A 24844-nucleotide genomic window follows, 5' to 3' on the forward strand; every position below is an offset into this window, starting at 1 on the left:
GTTTGAAGCTGCCTGAGCTCATCGCCAGCTCCTGTTCCCGAGGTCCTGGCCCTTCTCCAGCCTGGGGATGCTTCAGTGATACCGCAGTTCAGCTGCACAGGAACCGCAAGGTTTGCCCTTGAGGCAAAAGATGGAGACAGGCAGTGCTGGGGACGACAGGTAAGATTTCGTCTGAATTTGTTCAGTTCTCACCCAAGTCACGGATGCAGAAGGATCAGTCTCTCCAAAGGAAGGTCAGGACATAGCTATTTGCCGTGAAGTAGCTCTTCCGTCACAGCAATGTTATTCGACTAGCTGTATTTTTCTGCTCCCTTCAGGGAATCATTACTTCCCTTCTTTCTGTGTTTCTAATGCATCTCAAAATTAGCGTTGCTCTTTGATTTCATATCTAGCCTGCATGACAGTGTAATTGCTCATCCTGACACGGGAGCAGAAATAGATTCAGCAGTAAGAGAGGTAAAGGAGGAAGATGGTGAAACTTCAATAGCAGCTATTGTTTTGCCACTGACTGATGACTTGGGGCATTATTATTATTTGCTCCTCACCGTAAAAGTTACTATATGACTGTATCTGAATATCCTTCTTGTGCTGACTGGGCACCAGTGTCCTAAAATTTAATGATACGCATGAAAAATGAAGACACTAGTTAGCCACAGCCTGAGTTTCAGTTAATATATGAAAGCAATTCTGGTGTGGGCTTTAACAGAAGACCTAGTCACCCCATTTCAAAAGGTTTACATGTCCAAGATGGCAACAAAGCAAATGCTAGGAAAAGGGTGATCATGGATCAGGATCCCCATGAACATTCATGGAGGAGACACTGAAGAACAAGGACCTTGACCACTAAGTAGAAGAGTGGTAAACCAAGCCCCATGGCAAATTCAGTGCCCAGAATATGTGGTATTCAAGTTTTTCCTTGCACTGGCCCGGAGCAGTAGCATGCTGCTGAAGGTCCAATGCAAAGAAAATCTGGAATATTTCTTCTGTACATTTCTTCTGTATGCCGTCTCCAGGCAGCACCCCCCCTCCACCTTCAACAATCCTACATTGCTGATGGAGATACTTATGCAAGGTCACGGCCTCAACTGCTGCTCACACCGATGGATAACATCTCTCAGATGCCTACAGGGAAGCCTGCAGGCCAGCTCAGAGGTCAAGTCGTAACCAGGAGGGCGTCTTATTTTCTGTTAGACCTCTGCAATCTGAGTGTAGTAACAACCAGGTATCTCCTAACTGACCTCACACTTCCATAGCTCAGAGCCTCCAAGCTAAGGTATCGCCTGTGAAAGCAAAACACACACACATGCTTAGGCTCCAAAGACACCCAATTTTATCCTCTTTTAGTCTACAAAGTAAAATATAGCAAATAACATAAAACCCAAACATATATACATGCTTTGGACGCGTAATATCTTACTCTCAGAAAAGGAAAGAGAATTCCAGCCCGTGACACTTTACACATCCTCCACTCAGCAGACACGGCTGCAAGCAGCATCTCCACTGCACTCAGGTTTGTGATTTCCCATTGCTCGGTGCAGATATTTTTTGCACGAACCGCGCCGGCACAAATCCCTTGGACGCACCAGCTGGGGTACCAGATCCCACACAATGACTATTTCCCAGCAAATGGTTCTGTGGCTTGCTGAGCTGCATTTCCACTGCGTCCCAAGCATGCAACACAAGCAGGTGAAGCCAGGGATAGGGAGATGTGCTACACATGACACAGGCAGTGTGACAACCACACAGCCTCAAATAATAATAGAATCGTAGAATCATACAGGTTGGAAAAGACCTCTAAGATCATTAAGTCCAACCGCCAACCCAACCCCACCATGCCTGCTAAACCATGTCCCCAGGTGCCACATCCACACGGTTTTTGAACCCCTCCAGGGATGGGGACTCCACCACTGCCCTGGGCAGTCTGGTCCAAGGCCTGACCACTCTTTCAGCAAAGATATTTTTCCTAATATCCAATCTAAACCTCCCCTGATGCAACTTGAGGCCATGATGCAACAGAGGCCACAAAAAATTATGGTCATAATGCAATAAAGAACGTGGATGAATGCAGATTAACTTACATTTGGTCCAATCACCTGCCTCTGCTGTGCCTATGTGCATGTACGTATTTGAGCTCATGCTATTTCTTTACAAGATTTTATACATATAATGATATAAAGTATTTTTTTTAGCACGCAAAAGCGAGTAGCCAGTTGCTGGTTTTGACAGAGAGGGCTGAATTCTGCTTTCCACTTTATGCCTTCCCACGCAATGTACCCATTGAATATTTCTTTAGTTGAAATCAAGAGCCTGTAATTCTTTTTAACTGGAAGAACCAGAACAGAGCTGGGTGTGAACTAAGTAGATGAAAGGAGAGAGCTTGGGCTTGGCCAAGGATTTTAAGATAAAGGATTACTGAGCTAAGGGAAAGCAATGAAAGGCTGAGGCGGATTTCCCCCTCCCTCCATCTTTACCCTTAATACTGTTTTATTTCAAGGGCTGCAAAACCTAAATGTAAATTTGATTTGTGCTGGGGACGGTAAGCTGTAGAGCCCCTACTCCAGCGTTTACATGACATACATAGAATTACTGGGGAGGAAACCTGGGAAATGACACAGAAATTGTCCAGGGTGCTGTGGGCCAGGTTTCTTTTAAAGCACCAGCGAAACACGAAGCTGGGCTGAGCAGATTGGCAGATGGTTTAGGGGGACAGCGGGGGAGAACGGGGAGGTAGGAAGGCTGCTTTGGGCAGAGGACAAAGCTCAATATGCCCACGCAATTTTTTTAGGAAACCATAAGATGCACCACCACAAGCCACCGGGGCTGCATGGGTGTAACGGGGAGCAGTGTTATCATAGAGTCATAGGTAGGGAAAGACCTCTAACATCATCAAGTCCAACTGTCAACCCAACACCACCATGCCTGCTAAACCATGTCCCGAAGTGCCACATCTACATGGTTTTTGAGCCCCTCCAGGGATGGGGACTCTACCACTGCCCTGGTCCAATCCCTGACCACTCTTTCAGCAAAGAAATTTTTCCTGATATCCAGTCTAAACCTCCTCTGATGCAACTTGAGGCCATCAAAGCGCATCACTTAATTCAAGTCCACGTCGCTTCCAGTTGACCTATCTTCTTTCAGAAGCCTTCCAGAATATTTAGAACAGATTTTAGACATTTAGAATGCTTGCAGGAGGCACAAAAGTAGACAAATTGTAGGAAATGAGAAAATTAGTGTAGAAAATTCTCTCCATTTCCCCACCCCACCTCTGCAAGCTTAGGAAACCATCCGCATCACTTGTGCATCAGTCACAGAATCACAGAATGGTTGGGGTTGGAAGGGACCTCTGTGGGTCATCTAGTCCAACCCCCTGCCAAAGCAGGGTCACCCAGAGCAGGCTGCACAGCACCGCGTCCAGGTGGGTCTTGAATTAGCCCCAGAGAAGGAGAATCCACAGCCTCTCTGGGCAGCCTGTTCCAGTGCTCCATCACCCTCAGAGGGAAGAAGTTCTTCCTCATGTTCAGCTGGAACTTCCTTTGCTTCAGTTTGTGCCCGTTGCCCCTTGTCCTGTCGCTGGGCACCACTGAAAAGAGTTTGGCCCCATCCTCCTGACACCCACCCTGAAGATATCTGTAGGCATTTCTAAGGTCCCCTCTCAGCCTTCTCTTCTCCAGGCTGAACAAGCCCAGCTCCCTCAGCCTCTCCTCGTAGGAGAGATGCTCCAGTCCCCTCCTCATCCTCGTAGCCCTAATAATGATGTAATGGTGAGGTCTCGCTGACTCTGGCTCCTGAACAACTGCTCCCGCGGGACTGAATCGGTAAATACTGGGACCATCAAAGCTGTCTCGGAGGAGTCTTGGAAAGAGACGGCACAAGGCACTGGAGCAGATGGCTCTGTTGTGAATTCTCCTCCTAATTCGGTAAAACAAAGACCGATGTGACCGAACGGAGCAATTAGTCGTCACTGCTGGTACCACGCTGTCTGCACGAAAGGGGTCATGAAATAAAAGAGGATAAAGAGGCCCGTTGGAAAGGATTATATGGGAAATGGTGAGAAAGCAGGTTCTGGAAGAAGGTGATTTTATGATTAACTGGCTGTTTTCAAGGGCTTCTCTAGTGCTTGCAAGGAGCGGAAAGCCCCGAAAGGGGAGCACAGACAAAATGGATTGTGTCTTTACATCAGAGGTGCTCGCGCTCAGAGGCCCCTCTCCGTGCTCGATCGAAAGCATCGCTCCGGGCACACTGAAACGATCGGGGAAACACGCCGTGCACACGCGCGTGACGATGGCCCTGTGCTACCAAGCCTGGTGCTGTGCTCCAAAGGAAAGGCGTGAAGCCGAAAGAAGCCCCGAAATCGGAGTGCCTGGAACTCGACCCTGGAACTGCCTGGAACTCGACCCTGCTTCGGCAGGAGGGTTGGACTAGATGACCCACAGAGGTCCCTTCCAACCCCTGCCATGCTGGGATTCTGTGAACCTAAAGGCATGGCACACAGCAGCAAGCAGCACGCAAAGTGTAGGATTTACTCCTTTCGGAGGAAAAAGGAGAATAAAGACGCGGTTTTCTGTTTCCAGACGCAAGGAGCCTGTGCGTAACATGCGCTGGGGAGCTAAAACCAAGAAGAGATGAAAGAAAATCCCAGGGCTTGTGCACGGCAAAGGGGATTTAGAAATGCTGTGCGCAGAAAGCAAAGCCCGAAGAGCTGCACGGGCTGGGAGAAAGCCCCAGAAACACCCGGGAGATTAAGAGACCGTTCCCAATTTCGGCAGCATCTCGCTTCGACGTGGGTTTTGGAAGCCAATGGAATGTTGTCAGCCAGGGGTCTGACGTCCTGGGGTCTTTTGGCACCTCCAGCCCCAGCCTGGAGCATTCGGAGGAGGTCGCAAATGGGCCACTTGCTTTGACACAGGGCTGCACCGATGCTCACGTACCCAGAGACACCCGGTCCAGAGGATGACGCCATCAGAATGTGGCTGTAAATAGCCCTAAAAACACATCTGGATCATGGAACCCCACTTCCCAAGAAGGATGCTGTTAATGTAGGACCGAATAAAAACAACCCCGCCACTGCATGCTCTCTGCAAGCATCTGCAGTCACAGACCTACCTGCCAAAACCCAAACCCAGCTTTGCTAAAGCAACAAAAGCTCCCAGGCAGTAAATTTGGGGACTAAAAATGGCAAGCACCAGTTTTATAACTCTTCTGCAAAGAAGCAGCAGGAGGATTTGTTATTACAAAGCATTTTTGTGCAAATGTTTACAGCCATTTGTACCGACAGGGTAAGTAATATGCATTTGGAGATGCGAGAGTCTGCAAATACTTCTTCTTTTGGAGCTGTTCCAAGCTTCATTGAGAAATAAAACATGCTAGGGACAAATGTATTAAGCAGGTACTTAATCGAGAGATGAGATGAGAGGAGAAGGCACTTCTTGTCTCCCAGGTAGAGCATGCATGTTTTAAACACGGTCCTAGATTGATATTTATCGCAACTGGCAGAGCAGAAAGGCTCGGAAAAAGCACTCCTTCCCCTCCCATAAATAATTCACCCCTTGTAACAGTTCATAAAATGTTTATATTAAGCAATAATTAAACATTGTATTACAAAAAAGAACTAACATTCCAGCCAAGAGAAAAAATCAGCCCGCAGGAGAGCGGGCAAAAGGATCGCCTTGAAGCTGTCACGTTGGGTTTTCTCTGCCGAGAGCAGACCTGAAGCGGTTCAAAGGGGTGATCCTGGGCTTCGCCCGATGCTCCCGCTGCTGTCGGATCAAATCCCGATCCTGCCCCTAATGATAGGGCTTTTCCCATCGATCTCTGTGATGGCCTGCTCTCGTGTCCCTGCCACCTCTCCCCATGCTGTGGTTTGCAGCCAGGCAAGGCAGGGTCAGCAGTCCCGCATTAACCTCTGCCGTTGAGCAACGATGCTTTTGCCTTCAAATCACCAGCTCTGCAGGCGTGTTAGCAGGCTTCGAGCCCACTAACGGGCTGTTGGGTCTTGGTTTCAAAGACACGCCAGGTCCAACATGGGATAAGACTCCAACACTCGGATCCCAACATGGGACAAAGGACCAGGAGCATGGCAGGAGGAGAGAGGGCAGCTGGGTAATGACTCAGGATCAGCAGAAGCCATCAAGATAGTATGAATCAAATGTCATCACGCGTACACCCAGGCATCTTTTATTAAAACTGTAATTGCTTGATCTGACCTGCGCCCTGGGGAGCATAAAGAGAAGCAAGCAGCACCAAGGTCAGTGCAGACAGAAAATCAATGCAGGGTATGAATGGTAATGACTTATTTTTTTCCTAATTTCAAAGAGAGGGACTGTGGAGATCTCCCGCTGGCATCTCCTGAGATGCACAATATCCCTCGGACCTGCTCCAGCAAAGCACTTAGTACATTTTTCACTTTCAACATCAAAGTCCTGCTCTTCTTGACTGTGACTACAGAGGGTTCGAGCATCCCAAAGGACCGTCATATTTCACACACGCAAAGACAATTATCCATTTCTCTGTTGCTCTCAGTTCTCTACCCAAAACTATTCAATACTTTTCTACTTTCTGCTGCAACCACGTCTTCTGCACGCCCGACCTCTCTAACGGGTGTCCCCAGGATGTTCTCTGGTCCACAGCTATGCTGAAGTACCAAGCCCAAACCTAAATAAAAAAAGTCTATCTGAAATTTTGCTAATGTGGAAGGATGTCACATCCTACACGTCAAATTCCTCTATGCAAATCTCGGTAAATTACTTGCCCAGAGTATTTTTTTTTTATTTTTTGAGTGGTTTTGTTAGGGTTTTTTTAAATGAAATAACATTACTGAGATGTGATTTGTGATTCACCGCAGAACTGCTCCTGCATCAGCTGTTCCCGTCTGCACCCGTACTGCTGATGATTCCCACCTCTATGTCATACCCTGCCCTCACCTCTCCTGCTTCTTATTTATTTCAGCCTGTTTCTCCAGTATGTCAAGATGTCTTTGAATTCCAATTCCAGCACGCAAAATGATTTAGCCATACACAAGCGATGGACTCAGCACAAGATGAGGCGGATGAAATACAGCGCTGTACAGGCACTCAGATGGGATGCTCCTAACGCCCCGTTCTACCCCTAAAAATCTCTTCGCTGCAATAAGGTATCAGTTACAACTACAGGAGGAAACTGGTCCTGTAAATCTAAATTGCCTGTGGGACATTTGTGGCAGGTTGCATCCTATACAGAAGGGATGAATCAGCTCCTTCTCTCCACTGTGGTGTGAGCCTGAGCAGAGCTCAGTGCTTCTCCGACCCGGCAACGCTGGGTCCATGGGATGCAGGAGCTAAATGAGCAGTATTGCTATCCAAAACTGTGATCTTCATGCAGAAATGGGTCCATGCTCCAAGGTGAGTATAGGGTGGGAGTTTTTTACCATTGACTCCACTGAGATTTGAATCAAGGTCTTGGGAAATGTCTTTAGAGCTCCAGAGAGTCCTATCAATGGGCTAGTGAGGATGATGCTGAGATCAGTAACCCCTAAGTGATATAAAAGATCTGTCCAAATATGAGTTTTTAGTCATCAGTCAAGAAAAACCCAAGAAGTTAAATGAGGACTCGGAAGTTGGTGTCCCTTAATCTATGTGTTATTCATCAGCGATCCCGGCCAGATCACCGGAACATGGACACCTCTGTACCTGCGAGTACAGAGTGAGTTCAAATGAATTAAATCCGTGAAAGAAAGAGGAAAAACTAAGTTATTTATATATTTCGTGAATAAACATCTTCTCCTTCCACACTCCTTACACTGAACATTATATATTCATTTCCTACGATGCCATATTTCATGAATATATGACCACCGGGGCATGTGGTACCTGTGGTTGCAGCACAGCAGCTCTGCTTTTGCCCCATGGTGTACTCAGGCGAGTTCATTTGTCCCTGCAGAAGCTTCAAACACATCTGCAGCACCTCTGCAGCTTCCCAAGAGATGCCTCTCCATCCGCCAATGAAGCAAAGGGATGGAGTGTGCACAGCAACTGGGGTCACAGAATCACAGCATGGCAGGGGTTGGAAGGGACCTCTGGGGATCACCCAGTCCAACCCCCCTGCCGAAGCAGGGTCACTCAGAGCAGGCTGCACAGGACCATGTCCAGGCGGGTCTTGAGTATCTCCAGAGAAGGAGACTCCTCAGCCTCCCTGGGCAGCCTGGGCCAGGGCTCCGTCACCCTCAGAGGGAAGAAGTTCTTCCTCATGTCCAGCTGGAACTTCCTCGGTTTCAGTTTGTGCCCGTTGCCCCTTGTCCTGTCGTTGGGCACCACTGAAAAGAGTCTGGCCCCATCCTCCTGACACCCACCCTGAAGATATTTATAGGCATTTCTAAGGTCCCCTCGCAGCCTTCTCTTCTCCAGGCTGAACAAGCCCAGCTCCCTCAGCCTTTCCTCCAGGGTCCTGTATCTGGGGAGGAAAAACCCCATGCATCAGTACAGGCTTGGGGCTGACCTGCTGGAGAGCAGCTCTGCGGAGAGGGACTGGAAGTGCTGGGGCACGACACATCATCCATGAGCCAGCAGTGTGCCCTGGCTGCCAAGAAAGCCAATGGGATCCTGGGGTGCATGAAGAGGAGTGTGGCCAGCAGGGCGAGGGAGGTTCTCCTTCCCCTCTGCTCTGCCCTAGTGAGGCCCCAGCTGCAGTGCTGTGTCCAGTGCTGGGCTCCCCAGTTCAAGGAAGATGAGGAGCTACTGGAGAGAGTCCAGCGGAGGGCTACGAGGATGATGAGAGGACTGGAGCATCTCTCCTACGAAGAAAGGCTGAGGGAGCTGGGCTTGTTCAGCCTGAAGAAGAGAAGGCTGAGAGGGGACCTCAGAAATGCCTATAAATATTTTAACGGTGGGTGTCAGGAGGATGGGGCCAGACTCTTTCCAGTGGTGCCCAGCGACAGGACAAGGGGCAACGGGCACAAACTGAAGCAAAGGAAGTTCCAGCTGAACATGAGGAAGAACTTCTTCACTCTGAGGGTGACGGAGCCCTGGCCCATGCTGCCCAGGGAGGTTGTGGAGTCTCCTTCTCTGGAGATATTCAAGACCCGCCTGGACAAGGTCCTGTGCAGCCTGCTCTGGGTGACCCTGCTTCGGCAGGAGGGTTGGGCTAGATGACCCACAGAGGTCCCTTCCAACCCCTGCCATTCTATGATTCTATGATAATAACCTTGCCCTTCGCAATTCATACACAGCTGCCCTCCAAAAGGCCACCGTTTTCTTTCAACACCTTCGTTTTGCTTCCCTTCAGAGCTAGACAAGCAGCAAAGCACCCGCACAGCCCCACACACCTTCCACCCTTGTAAAGCGCAAGAAAAGCAAAGCAGCAGCCAAGCAACCTTAGCAGGGCACCGACGACCTTGCAAAGTATTTCAGCGAGAAATCTCTGGCCGCTTTCCAAGCCAGCACCTGCAAAGCTGGGCGGATAAACACCGTGGAAGAGCTAATTGGCATGGGGAGGATGTCGCTAGGCAGGAGAAAGCCAACCATCGTCAGGGAGAGTCCGAGGGATGGATGTGGGGCTGCCACAACAGCCTGGGATTCCTTCCCCGTACAGTGGAGACGGAGCAACCGACGCCGAAAGGGTTCGTTTGCAGCTCTGTGGTGGCATTTTTTGAGTTAAAACCAGATCAGTGTAAAGCTTGGTGTTAGGCAACCACGCCCCAGCGAGGAAACCCGCTGGCAGCAAGGACAAGCTGGGGGATGCTTTCACGATAATAAAATGATAAAATAAAAATCCCCGCCGGGGATATTATTTTGTGCTCCTGAATTGCAGCCTGGAAGAGGGACCCTGGTGATCCCCTGCAGATGTAGAAGGCTGGGGATGCAGGGGTCCCCGGGCCAGACACCGATGTCAGCCCGTCCTTGTTTTGCATCATGCAGCACCGTCCCCAGCCGCACGTCCCGGACGGGCTGTGAGGGAGGAAAATTCGCTTCGCTGCTCCACTGCACAGTGGTGTAAAGCGCTTTCTGAAACAAGCTGCTCCTCTAGGACCACCGGTTAAATTCCCCTCTTCAAGGTGTCTTTTTGTGCAGCCGGCAGCTTCACGGGCCGTATCCTCACCCCCAGGGAATTCTGCTTGTGTCACAGTGGCCGCAGTGATTTTTAGCGCTGGAGCCAGCCCGATTCTTCCCAGGCGTGAGCAGCACATCATTTCAGACAACCCACCCATCAACCTGAGAACGTCCCACAAATGCATCCCCCCTTTGTAGAACTGAATTACAGCTCCGCCAAAAATTAAAAAAAAAATATATATATTAAAAAAAATAGAAAAAACCAGCAGCCTCCCCACCTTCCCAGCACGAAAACACCCTGGTTGGTAGTCTCAACCGCACGGCTTGCAGCCGGGTCCCCGAGGCGGCAGGAGTCTCTCCGCATGCACACCGCGTCTGCACAGCGCTGCGGGGTCCCTTCAGGTGAAGGCACCGTTTGAGCAAAAAGGAGTTATTAATAGAAAGCAAAATGTGTTCGGGATATAACACCCGCAACGTTGGACTCGGGGAGGAGGCAGAAGCTGGAGGTTAAAGCAGCAAATCGGTGAACAGCTTGGCTTGTGTATGTGTGTACATATATACACGCACACACACACATATATATATATATATAAATATAAAGGATGTTGGACGGATATCCAGAACGCTGACTTATAAATCAAGAGAAATCACATTTTCACCATATAAAACTTTCCTGAAACTGCCTTCCCTCTCCTGGCTGGTGCTGGTGGTCACAGATTCACAGAACGGTAGGGGTTGGAAGGGACCTCTGTGGGTCATCTAGTCCAACCCTCCTGCCGAAGCAGGGTCACCTACAGCAGGCTGCACAGGACCTTGTCCAGGCGGGTCTCGAATATCTCCAGAGAAGGAGACTCCACAACCTCCCTGGGCTACCTGTTCCAGTGCTCCGTCACCCTCAGAGGGAAGAAGTTCTTCCTCATGTTCAGATGGAACTTCCTGTGCTTCAGTTTGTGCCCGTTGCCCCTTGTCCTGTCACTGGGCACCACTGAAAAGAGTCTGGCCCCATCCTCCTGACACCCACTCTTCAGATATTTGTAAGTATATATTAGGTCCCCTCGCAGCCTTCTCTTCTTCAGGCTAAACAAGCCCAGCTCCCTCAGCCTCTCCTCGTAGGAGAGATGCTGCAGTCCCCTCACCATCCTCGTAGCCCTCTGCTGGACTCTCTCCAGTAGCTCTTCATCTTTCTTGAACTGGGGAGCCCAGAACTGGACGCAGTAATGCAGATGAGGCCTCACTAGGGCAGTGTAGAGGGGAAGGAGAACCTCCCTCGACCTGCTGCCCACACTCCTCCTAATGCACCCCAGGATCCCATTGGGCTTCTTGGCAGCCAGGGCACACTGCTGGCTCATGGTCAACTTGTTGTCCACCAGGACACCCAGGTCCCTCTCCACAGAGCTGCTCTCCAGCAGGTCCACCCCAAGCCTGTACTGATGCATGGGGTTGTTCCTTCCCAGGTGCAGGACCCTGCATTTGCCTTTGTTGAACCTCAACTCTAGCACTGTCACGCAAGCAGGAGAGCATCCACGCTCTTGCCCCGCTGCTCCAAGGTTTATTTGAAGATCTCAGCGTTAGTGCCGTGAATACATTCAGCCCAGAGCCAAGAAAAGCAAGATCGATGTAGGATAGAGCGCAGAAGTACTTAGAAAGTGAAGGCTTGTTCAGCCAGCAGGAGACGGGAAAAGCAAAGGTCATGCTCTAAACGTGAGAGAATACAAATTTACAGTGGCTGTCGGCGATTTATGTGGCAAAGGAAGGGCAGGGAAAGCCCTGCTGTCTAAATTAGCTGATCCCTCTCCTCTCCTCTTTATTTATTGCTTGTGTCACAGCGGTAGCTTGAAGCTGCCACGTGAAAGCGGGGTCTGCTCTACAGCATCTGCTCCTGCATCCAGGAGAAGCTGGTGGTCTAAACAGACACGGCAGCGATGGGGAGGGGAGAAGGAGAGATGTTTGACATGTCCTTCGATCCGATAACCGACTCAGCAGACAAAAGAAATGTGAAAATCTATCTGGTTGCAGTAAAGCCTTTGATACAGGGCCACGTGGGAAATTATTAATTAAGCCAGTGAAGATGAACATCAGCAGAACGGGGAACTGGGCAAGGGAGATGACGATGAGGAGCGTTGGAAGGCTGAGCTGCAGCCTGGAAGGAGGTTAGCAGTGTTCAACATTTTTAAGGTTTACTTTGGCACAAAAAAAGCATGGCAACACCAATGAGACCTCTTAAAGGCACAACGCTGTAGGCAGCACTGATACAGAGGAGGATCGGGATATCACAGAGAAAGAAAGGGATCGACCTTGACTGCTGTGCTCAAACTCGGATGAAAATTATTAGTACTAAATTCTAGGCTCGGTACTAATCACTGGGATTTTTTGCTATAGGATGGGAGCTCCGTGGCTGGAATTGCCTAAGGAGGAGAGCAACATGGAGGTCCTGGTTACCCAAGGGTAAATGAGGGATTCCTAACGCATTTGTGATGCCCACAAATGTGACATGGGAGTCTCAGCGAGATGGGGACCTCATCTCCAAAGGGCAACAGTCTGCCTCTGTGTTTTTAGAGCCAGTGATTTCACCTAGGAAGAGCTGGAGAGAAATGGTTGATACAGGGAGCAAAAAAGAGACTAAAAAACTTTGCGAGCTACAGAGCCAAACAATGTGGATACTGTACTTGGAGACACTGAGCAGTGACCTCCAGCTAGGAGAAAAGCACTAAGTAACCCAGTGCCAACTGGGGCTGTTCAGTCCGGAGGAGGCTGAGGGGGGACCTTTTCGCTCTCTACAGCTCCCTGACAGGAGGGGGTAGTGAGGCAGGGGTTGGTCTCTTCTCCCAAGTAACCAGCGACAGGATGAGAGGCAATGGCCTCAAGTTGCATCAGGGGAGGTTCAGGTTGGATATTGGGAAAAATGTCTTTGCTGAAAGAGTGGTCAGGCCTTGGAGCAGGCTGCCCAGGGCAGTGGTGGAGTCCCCATCCCTGGAGGGGTTCAAAAACCTTGTAGATGTGGCACTTAGGGACATGGTTTAGCAGGCAGGGTGGTGTTGGGTTGGCGGTTGGACTTGATGATCTTGGAGGTCTTTTCCGACCTTAATGATTCTATGATTCTACAAATAGCCTTTTCTGGATGGAAGAAAACATCCTGCCCCTTCACTTTCAGCTGAGAGTGAAACTGGAACCAGTTGCTACACTGGTTACTTTAATGGCACTCTCGTCTGAATTTGGACCCAAGCTGCTCGTTGGGATCAGTTCTTGGCTCATACGGACTCGCAGATGAGCCTGGGCAGAGTGCTAGGGACTGTTTCAACAACTGAAGAGTGTAGATGATCACATTCCCATGCCCAGGAATGTGTCCTGGAACCGCTTAATTTACTAGTACAGATGCAGCCTATGGATCTGATAAGAAATTTCAGAAGGCCACAGAAAATTTCCCACCACTTCTGGCCCACCTGACAGCACGAGCAGTGTTACTGAGGGTCTCACCAAGATGGAACATGTCCTCCACTGGAGATTTTCAAGAATAGGTTAGATAAAAGCAACTTAGCGTGGTCTAGATATGCCATCCCCTTTCCCTAGAAATGAGATGTGGACCAGATGATCTTGGGACATCCTTCCAGCCCTACATTTCCACAACTATAACGAAGGAGTATGAATTCTCCGCCCTCGTGTAGCTCGCTCCAGCCCTCCCGCGTGGACATCCCTCCCTAAATCAGCTCCTCTCAGAAAAAGACACAGCAAGCTTCCAGCACTGACTCATTCATCTCTACAGCTACTACAAAATTCGCATTTGCTCCACATCTTTAGTACCTCCAGGGCTTCAGATGAATGACAGAACATCAGCAACAGGCAATTCGCTAATACTAGAGGCAGTCTCATATTTTCTGTTGTAGCCTTTCTTGTTTTGTTTCCTCTGATAGGAGAGAAATCGGGGAGGGGGGGTGTGGAATAATTCCTTTGGTAAGGAAAAGATCTCTTTTCGGTGATGAACTTGAAAACTAGGTTTCACGATATTACTTCTCTGGGGAAAATTCATCACCTTACTATTCATTTTGACACTTTGCAAAGAGGGTGAAATTTCCCCTTTCTCTTTTATATCTTTTTTTCTTCAGAGAAAAAAGGTCACAAAAGGGAGAAGAATGTAAGACAAAGGAGGAGAAGGAAAAAAAAAACCCCACCCAGGAAACACCTAACATTTTTCCATCATTTCCAAACAAAAATGGAAAGCGTTCCTTCCTTCTTGCATTTTTGCCAAACGTGCTTCTGGTTGTCCCCCCAGCAAACACCACTGCACATTTCATCACCTCCTCTCCCTGGTCCCAGACCCCCAGGGTCAACCCCAGTCCCCCCCGTGTCCTTCGGTGCAGCAGGGAGAAGAGCTCTGCCCATCCCGTCCAGGACTTCAAGGGGTAAAACCCCCTCCCAAGCACCCAAACACTGGGCTCACCAGAGCCACCTCTGTGCCCAGCACAGATAAAACCCTCAATGATGCCACCAGATCCTCCTGTGGGACACCAGATAACTGAACAAGAAAAGGCTCCATCCTCCAAGGCTTCTCAGGCCACCATGAGAAGCAGGACTGAAGAGGGGCGTGAAGGGAGATGGGCAGCGCATGCTTTGGGGAGGGAAACTGAGGCAAGAAGCACCTCAGTGACGGAACCTGTGTCACACCAAAGCATGTCCAGTCACAGAGGTGGCTTCCAGCACCTCAGTCCCAGAAGGCCAACAGCAAAGAGGAGAACGATGCCTTGGAGCTGCGCTCTGACCCCAGCCCTGATGCACTGTGTGGGCTCACGCAGCACCTCTGCCTCAGTTTCCCCACAGCCAAAGAGGAATCGCCATAGGGCTTTAACTGGCAAGCAGATGCCATCATGCACGACTTGATCACCTGCACACCTACTTGCTCCCAATGGCTTCAGACCAGACGTTGCCCTGGGAGCGACTTAACTTTTGGAAACCATCAGGAATTAGCATGTTCTCCCACTGTTTCCTTTGCTTTGCCAAGGGAATTTATATCACGGAATCACAGAATCCTTAAGGTTGGAAAAGACCTCTAAGATCATCAAGTCCAACTGTCAACCCAACACCACTGTGTATGCTAAACCATGTCCCCAAGGGCCACATCTACATGGTTTTTGAACCCCTCCAGGGATGGGGACCCCACCACTGCCCTGGGCAGCCTGCTCCAAGGCCTGACCACTCTTTCAGGAAAGAAATTTTTCCCAATATCCAATCGAAACCTCCCCTGACACAACTTGAGGCCATTGCCTCTCATCCTATCGCTCACCTGGGAGAAGAGACCAACCCCCACCTCACTACACCCTCCTGTCAGGGAGTTGTAGAGAACGAGAAGGTCTCCCCTCAGCCTCCTCTTCTCCATACTGAACAACCCCAGTTCCCTCAGCTTCTCCTCATCAGACTTGTTCTCCAGACCGTTCACCAGCCTCGTTGCCCTTCTCTGGACATGCTCCAGCCCCTCAATGTCCTTCTTGGAGTGAGGGGCCCAAAACTGAACGCAAGATTTGAGGTTTCATAGAATCACAGAACGGTTTGGGTTGGAAGGCACCTTATAGATCACCCAGTTCCAATCTCCTTGCCATGGGCAGGGACGCCTTCTACCAGACCAGGTTGCTCAAAGGTTTGTGCAACCTGGCCTTGAACACTTCCAGGGAGTGGGTATAAAATATTCGGGCATAAATAAATTTTAAAACCCTATATATAAAGAAATATTTAATAAATGTGTATAAATAAAGTTAAATATGAATAATATAAAGATAAATGTGAATAATGTAAATATAAAGATGGCCAATATAGAATCATATAAATATGAATAATATAAATAATATAAATAATATAGATAAAAAGAAACCCTATTTATTCTGTCGGCTCTCTGGGGCACAGGTAGTCTCCTGCAGACACGCACAGCCCTGCCACTGCTGCTCTGGCCTCATCGAGGGCTTCAAAGGCAAACAACCCATCCATCCCTCGGGCTGGGAGCAGCCTCCGTGCTCCGTGGCCATCACTGCCGGGCATCGCCTCGGCTCTGGAGGTCTGGGTGGACCCGGGAGGAGGCCACAGGCACACGGTCTCCACAATATTCATTCGTCTTGGTAGAAAGAGGTTAGAAAAGGGAATTCCTCCCTCCAGCGTGGACTTCCCCGGTGACCTTGAGCTAGTTGCTTAGTCTGCCCCATGCTCACCTGGGAATAATACTCAGAGGGATGGAGAGAGTTTAAAAATCATTATCGGTGAGCTCTCTGGTTTCACCAAGGAGTTGTTTCCCAGCCTTGGAGCATCACATTACGCCGATTCACAGCGGTGGCAGAGGAGTGTAAGGCAATCTGCCCCCTGCTCTCTGCTGCTGGGGAGCCTTCGCCCATGCACAAGCACAGCAAAGGCCACGGAGGACAAGCCTCACCCTTGCTCCTCGCTGGTAAAAGGTCCCTGGGAGGTAATTTTGGCTGCTGGGTGGCCCAAAAGGTTGCCCAAATATTCTCCAGCCTTGGAGATGTTGGAAATCCACCCAGTAGGGACTCCTGTGAGCAGCAAGGTTCTTGATAGTAAAAGGAATCTGGAGAATTTGGCTTTTAAAAAGAACCCAAACAATAAACAACACTTAAAAGACACCTAATTTGAACAGAAAATGAGAACAATTAGCCCCAACATCACTTATGCCCTAATGAAGAGGCGCTTACGTTCCAGGGCTGAGCGTCAGAGCAAACGCTTCCCTCACAATACGCCGCAAGGAAGAAAAACAGGAAAGTGGGAGAGCAGAGGAGGCTCCAAGGGGAAAGCGAAGCCCCAAGGGTGTCCTGAAAGACGAGGAGCAGCACCACAAGCAGGGCTGAAGCCTTCCAGTTCCTCCTAGGTTCAACATCTGAGCTGACCCAACCCCTTCGCTTCGGGGGGAAACCCAGCCCAGCCCGCCCTGAATTTGCTGGAGTGGACTTGGAGGGATGGGAAGGTGAGCAACCCGCATTTAAATATGCAAGTAAATAAGCCTAATTATCCCTTGTGCCGGTGGAAGAGAGCAACACAAGGGCTCTCCAGCTCTAGGACAGCCTTCTGCTTTCGCTCTGCCATCACCGACGTGAGCCCAGACCTTGAAAGATGACCAGGCAAAAAGCTGAGCCTAAAATCACACCTGGCCAAAACGGATTAAAAAAGGATCATGACACTTCCAGAAAACCCTTTCCCCGCACCCTCCGAACATCCCTGGCCATTTTCTCGCGCCTGAGCCAGCCACCGCCATCACACCTGGGTGCGCCCGAGCCCGCAGCATCACTCGCATCCCCTGAGCGAGCCAGAGCCGACGCCGAACTACAGCAAAAATCAAAATCCCACTGCTTGAACCCTCTCCCACCCTGGGGACACGGGAAAGAAGATGCCAGGTCCGCCGCATCGCACGGTCACGGGTGGGACAGAGCAGCCAAAACCCAGCTCCATTTTAAATCTGCGCGAATTTACTACCTGCTTGCTGGCAAGGTGTCACCTCTAAATCTCCCTAGCGAGGGAAAAGCAAGGCGTAAACACCTCGGCGCGGGGAGAAGGGAAAAGGCTGCGATTACGCTTTGTGTCACGACAAACCGCAGCTTCGCTCTTCGCCACCTCCACCCCGGCCTCGGCGGGCCCTGCCAAAGAAAGCTCTGGAAAACGCGCTCCCAGCAAAACCCCCCCCCCCGGCCACCCCATCACTTTTTTCCTTTCGCCTTCCCAACGCGTCCAACCCCGGTGAGAAACGACCACGGCATCGCTCGGCGCGGGATTTCCGCGTCGCGAATCCCCGCCGGGGTCTCTTGGTGGGGTGAAATGGGGGCACCCCTATTTTAGCCCAGGGGTGGGAGGGTGATGGAAAGGGGTGGGTGGTGGGGGTGACCAGAGAGGGATGTGCCACCCTCCCCGCCGCGTTCAATATGGCAGCATCCGAAGGCTGCCCCACCCAAGCGGCCTAGGACCGCGCCAACCCGCATCCCTTGGGATGCTTTTGTCTGGGAGATGCTCAGGGCTCGGGATGCGGCGTGGGACCCTCCTTCGCGCGGGGTGGGGGGGCACCCCGTTCGCGCGTGGGACCCCCCCTGGGGATGCGGCGATGGGGCGGGGGATGCCGGGTCCTTTGGGGTTCGTTGGGTGGGTTTGGGAAGGATGCGCTGGGAAGGGGCGGCGGGGGCTCGGAAGCGCCCCAAACCCCCCGCCGCAAGCCAAGGCGGTGGGCGCCTCTGAATTTTTGGGGTGCGGGCCGGGGGAAACCCCAACCTGCTCCAAACCCACCCGGCAACAAAAAGCACCCGTGGATTCCCTACCTGCACCGCACCGACCCACGCCCCATCAACGACACTTAGAATTTGAAGGACCCCGCACCACCCCAGCTTGGGTAGGAGATCGGCAAACACCCCCCACCCCCCACCCCCGTTTCAGAGCAGCATCCACGCACCTCCCGCGGTGGGATGTGTCCCCCCCCACCCCGGGGATGGGAAAGAGGGGACCGGGGAAAGGCTGGGGGGGTCGGGATGGGGATTTTTGGGGGGGATGGGGGGGTCTTACCGATAGGACGAGCTGACCCCCGCCGCCACCTCCTCCTTGATCTGCCTGTTGAGAGCATCGGCGGCCGCCCGGCCCCTGCCCGCGTCCCCCGGCTGCCCGCCCGCCTCCTCCGCCTTCTTCCGACCCTTCTCTCTCCCTTCCCCGGCCCGGGCCGCTTTGGGATGCTCATCTTCCACTTCGGGGTCTTCCTCCTTCTTCTCGGGGCCGGCAAGCACCTTCCTTCGCTTCTCCTGAGCCGGTTTCTCCGGGGAAGCGCGGTCGGAGGCGAGGACGGGGGAAGGGCCCGGTTTGGGGATCCAGGGGTGGTCCCCCCGCTTGGGGATGGGCCAGGCGCGGAAATCCTTCTGGTACTGGGTCTCCTTCTCGAAGGGGGTGTCCGAGGGTTGGTACTCGCTCTTGGGTTTGCAGCTGGGCTCCGGGCGTTGCACCTTCCAGGGTTTGTAGTCGTGGCGCATCACCGAATCGGCCGGGGGTGAGGAGTGCGGGGCCGGGCCGGGCCGGGTCGAGCCGGGAGCCGGTTCCCCGCCGCCCCCCCCAGCCTCGCCGCCGCCGGGCTGGGTGTCGATGGGGGCGGCGGGGCGCTGGGGGGGAGCGGCGGGGGGCTCGGTGGTGGCCTCCGAGTACTTGGTGAAGACCAAGGGGACGGCGATGTCCGCCTTGTCGAGCTGGTTCCAGAAGCGGGCGATGCAGCAGGCGCGGGTGATGCAGGGCCACGCCATGGCGGCACCCCCACCCCCACCCGCCGCCCACCACGACACGCGCGCGAGGAGCGAACCCGCTCCGCGCCCCGCAGCCTCCGCGCTGCGCCGGAGGGGGGCGGGGCCTGGCGGGGGTGGGCGGGGCCTGGCGGCGGAGGGCGGGGGCAGATGGGGTGGGCGGGGCCTCCTGGGCACACGCGTGTGAGCGCGCCCCCGGGACACGCATGCGCGGGCACACACATGGGCACACACATGTGCGAGGATGCCAGGCGTGCTCGCATGTGCATTGCAGTCACCGCACGCCCAGTCATGCTTGCACACGCGTGTGCAGTCACCGCGCATGCGTGCAAGGCACACCCAGGCATGCACGCACACACATGCACAGTCACACACCTGTGTGCACACGCATGTGCAGTCACACACGTGCACGCACACATGCAAGGCACGCCCGGGCACGCCTGGACACGTAGGCACAGTCACACCCCTGCACAGAAACGTGCAATGCACACCCAGGTGTGCACGCACACACGTGCACAGTCATCACACACATGTGCCAGGCATACCTGGGTGTGCATGCACACGCAAGCACAATCACACACATGCATGCACACACATGCACAGTCACACACTTGCACACAGATGTGCAACGCGTGCCCAGGCATGCTAGCACATGCATGCACACTCAAACACTTGTGTGCAGAAGTGCAAGGCATGCGCAGGCATGCATGCACATGCATGCACAGTCACATGTACGGGCACACAGATGTGCAAGGCACACCCAGGAGTGCATGCACATGCATGAACAGTAACACACCTGTAAGCAGACACATGCACATTCTCACACGTGCACGCAAACGTGCAAGGCATGCCCAGGCATGCTTGCACACACATGTGCAGTCACCACGCATGCATGCAAGGCATGCCTGCACATACATGCACACACCTGCGCAGTCACACAGCAGAGCACACACATGCAAGGAATGCCTAGGCACACCTGCACATGCGTGTGCAGTCTCACACCTGTGCGCAAACTTGCAAGGCACACCAAGGTGCACATGCACACGCATGCACAATCACACACACAGGCACACAGATGTGCAAGGCGTGCCCAGGCGTGCATACACACGCATGCACAGTCACACACCTACATGCACACACATGCGCTGTCACACGCATGGGCACACATATATGCAAGGCACGCCCAGGAGTGCGTGCACACACATGCACAGTCACCACGCACCTGTGCCAGGCATAACTGGTGGGCATGCACATGTGTGCACAATCATACACGTGCAAGGATGCCAGGCATGCTTGAACGTGCATTGCAGTCACCACACACGCATACAAGGCACGCCCTGCTTGCACTTGCATGTGCAGTCACCACACATGCATGCTAGGCACACCCAGGCATGCACACATGTGCATGCACAATCACCCACCTGTATGCACACACATGTGCACACACATGCAAGGCACGCCCAGACACGCCTGGACACACAGGCACAGTCACACACACAAACGTGCAAGGCACGGCCAGGCATGCATGGGCACACATGCACAGTCACACACTTGCACACATATGTGCAATGCATGCCCAGACCTGCTAGCACAAGCATGCACACTCACACGTTTGCGTGCAGAGGTGCAAGCCATGCCCAGGCCTGCATGCACACGCATGCACAGTCACACACATTGGCACAGAAATATGCAAGGCATGCCCAGGCACGCTTGCACACGCATGCACAGTCACACACCTGTGTGCACACGCATGCACACACACCTGCACACAAAAGTGCAAGGCGTGCCCAGGCATGCATGTACTCACATGCACAGTCACACAGCACACACATGTGCGAGGCATGCGCATGTTTGTGTGCACACATGTGCAATTACCCTGCTCATGGGCAAGGCATGCCTGTGCATGCATGCACACACGTCACATGTGCTTTCACGCAGCTGTGCGCACAAGTGCAAGGACTGCCCAGGCTGCCTTCACACGCATGTACAGTAACACACCTGCAAGAAGACACATGCGTAGTCTCACACGTGCGCGCACACGCATGCGCAGTCACACAGCCGTGCGCATGCATGCAAGGCATGGCTAGGCACACCTGGACATGCGTGTGCAGTCACACACCTGCATGCTAACGTGCAAGTCACGCCCAGGCATGCATGCACATGCATGCACAGTCACCACACACATGTGCAAGGCATACATGCATGCACAATCACACGCATGGGCACACACATGTTCAAGACATGCGCAGGCTTGCTTGCACATGCGTGTACAGTCACCACACATGCATGCTAGGCACACCCAGGCATGCACACACATGCATGCACAATCACCCACCTGTATGCACACGCATGTGCAGGCACACACTTGCACGCACACATGCAAGGCATGCCCAGGCACGCCCAGACATGTAGGCACACTCACACACCTGGATGCAAACATGCAAGGCACACCCAGGTGTGCACGCATATGCCTGTGCAGTTACACACCTGCATGAACACGCATGTGCAGTCACACACCTGCACACACATGTGCAAGACACACCCAGGTACGCATGTACATGCATGTACAGCCACGCACCTGCATTCACATGTGCAAAGCACACTTGGGCATGCTTACACACACATGCACACTCACACACTTGCACTCAGAAATGCAAGGCATGACCAGGCATGCATGCACACGCATGCACAACCACACACATCAGCACACACATATACAAGGCACGCCCAGGCTGTCTGAGCAGACATGTACAGTCACCACGCAGGTGTGCAAGGCACACCCAGGCTTGCATACACACGCATGCGCAGGCATGCACCCATGTGCACATGTGCAAGGCACACCCCGGTGTGCACACATATGCATGTGCAGTCACACACCGGCACACACATGTGCAAGGCACGCCTACGCATGCATGCACACACATGCAGAGCCACAATCACAGACACACACATCTGTAAGAGATGCCCACGTGTGTGTGCACACATGCACAGTCGCACACGCATGTGTACATTCGCATACATGCACTGACATGCACACAGATATGTGCACGCGTGTGCACAGATGCATGCATGTGTCTGCATGCATGTACAGAAAGCATGCCAGCACACGTGGACACATGTGAACACACACATACGCGTGCACACACATTCACACACATGCACACTTCACATGCACACACATCTGCACATGGCTTTGCACACACGTGTGCACACACTTGCACAAGCACGCCTGTACATGATTGCACATGTACCTGCACTTATACGTACAATACACATGCAGAGACGTATGTGAAATAGACACATCTGCATGCACATGTGTGCACATGTGCATTCTCATACGTGTCTGCACACTCACACCTGCACACACACGTGCATACACACAAATGCAAACACATGCAAGACACATCTTTGTGCACACGCTGCACACACAGATGTGCATATGCACATGTATCTGCAATCACACGTGTACACACACCACACATGCCTGCACACACATTTGCACAGACACATGCACATATACACACGTGCACACATGCATGCACTCACATGCATGTGCATGTATATGCGCACTCACACTTGTGCACACACCTGCACACAGAAATGCACACACACGTATGCACACACATTCATGAACATGCAAACCCATGCATGTACACTCACAGCTGTACACATGTGCACAAGCGCATGCACACAGACCATCTTAAAATGCACCCACATGCACACGTGTGTGCAGAGATGCACACATGCATGCACATATGTGCAAACACATAACTGCATAGAGGTGTGCCCTCAGATACACATGCACACACAGACACACGCATACACATGCTTGCACACGCATGCACACACATACATTCTTGCACACACTTTTACACCAACCTACGTACAGACATGCACTCAGGTATTTGCACACACACATGCACGTGCACAGTAGTGCGCACAGGTACACATGTCTGCACACACACACGTGCACACAGACCTGTACACCCCAGCCATACACACGTGTGTGCTCACATGCAGACAGGCACGCACCCAGATTTTTGACGAGCTGTGCAGTGCCAGCCTGCTGCGCCGATTGCCCTTCCCTGTGGGGGCCATGGATGAAGCCGACACGCACACGCGTGCACAGCCGTGTGCACACACATCATTATTTTATTATTTTATTTTGGCTGGCTTTTTTTCATATTTCGCTGCAGGCTTGCGGCTGCAAAACCAAACCAAAGCCCCCGCCCCAAGTAACTCTTGTTCCCTGGAGGGATTCACACCCCAAATCCCACCCGTGCTCTGCTTCCCACTCTCCTTTCCAGCCTTGCCTCCGCCTTCTCCCCTTCAACCTTCCTCACTCCATCCCTCCATCCTCCATCCTCCCTTCATCCCTCCCTCCATCCTCCATCCCTTCATTCCTCCATCATCCATCCTCCATTATCCATCCTCCATCCCTCCATCTCTTCATCCTTCCATCCTCCATCCCTCCATTCTCCGTTCTCCATCCCTCCATCCCTCCATCATCCATCCTCCATTATCCATCCTCCATCCCTCCATCTCTTCATCCTTCCATCCTCCATCCCTCCATTCTCCATTCTCCATCCCTCCATCCCTCCATCTCTTCGTCCCTCCATCCTCCATCCCTCCATCCCTCCAACTCTTCATCCTTCCATCCTCCATCCGCCATCCCTCCCTCTCTCCCTCCCTCCTCCATCCTTTCATCCCTCCATCATCCATCCCTCCATTCTCCATCCCTCCATCCTCCGTCCCTCCCTCCCTCCATCCTCCATCCTCCCTCCCTCTTTCCCTCTATTCTCCATCCTCCATCCCTCCATTCTCCCTCCCTCCCTCCATCCCTTCATCCTCCATCTCTCCATCCCTCCATCCCTTCATTCTGCCTCCCTCCCTCCCTTCCTCCCTCCATCCTCCATATCTCCATCCCTCCATTCTCCATTCTCCATCCTCCATCCTTCCATCCCTCCCTCCATCCCTGCATCCTCCGTCTGCCATCCTCCATCCCTCCATCCCTCCATCCTCCATTCTCCATCCTGCTTCCCCCCCTCTCTCCATCCTCCGTCCCTCCATCCCTCCATTGTCCATCCCTCCCTTCCTCCCTCCATCTCCCCATTCCTCCCTCTCTGCCTGCATCCTCCTCTCTATTCCCCAAACCCAACAAAGTCCATGTTCATGAGTGAGGCCTCATCTGCAGTGCTGTGTCCAGTTCTGGGCTCCCCAGTTCAAGAAAGATGAGGAGCTACTGGAGAGAGTCCAGCGGAGGGCTACGAGGATGCTGAGGGGACCGGAGCATCTCTCCTACGAGGAGAGGCTGAGGGAGCTGGGCTTGTTCAGCCTGGAGAAGAGAAGGCTGAGAGGGGACCTAATATATACTTAAAATATCTGAAGGGTGGATGTCAGGAGGACGGGGCCAGACTCTTTTCAGTGGTGCCCAGGGACAGGACAAGGGGCAACAGGCACAAACTGAAGCACAGGAAGTTCCGTCTGAACATGAGGAAGAACTTCTTCCCTCTGAGGGTGACGGAGCCCTGGCCCAGGCTGCCCAGGGAGGTTGTGGAGTCTCCTTCTCTGGAGATATTC

At 52.4% G+C, this 24844-nt stretch overlaps 1 protein-coding gene across 1 annotated transcript in view; it reads right to left on the minus strand.

Annotated features, from left to right (window-relative positions):
* The window catches only part of MAP6 (microtubule associated protein 6), a 46139-nt gene extending 26772 nt beyond the window's left edge, over window positions 1-19367 (minus strand). The window contains exon 1 of the mRNA XM_075415569.1: window positions 18549-19367. Within this exon, the coding sequence (XP_075271684.1) occupies window positions 18549-19267 (719 nt within the window). The 5' untranslated portion in view covers window positions 19268-19367. The remainder of the gene's footprint in view (window positions 1-18548) is intronic.
* Between the last annotated feature and the right edge of the window lie 5477 nt (window positions 19368-24844).

This window comes from Opisthocomus hoazin, chromosome 1 (assembly GCF_030867145.1).
Source record: "Opisthocomus hoazin isolate bOpiHoa1 chromosome 1, bOpiHoa1.hap1, whole genome shotgun sequence".
NCBI lineage: Eukaryota > Metazoa > Chordata > Aves > Opisthocomiformes > Opisthocomidae > Opisthocomus > Opisthocomus hoazin.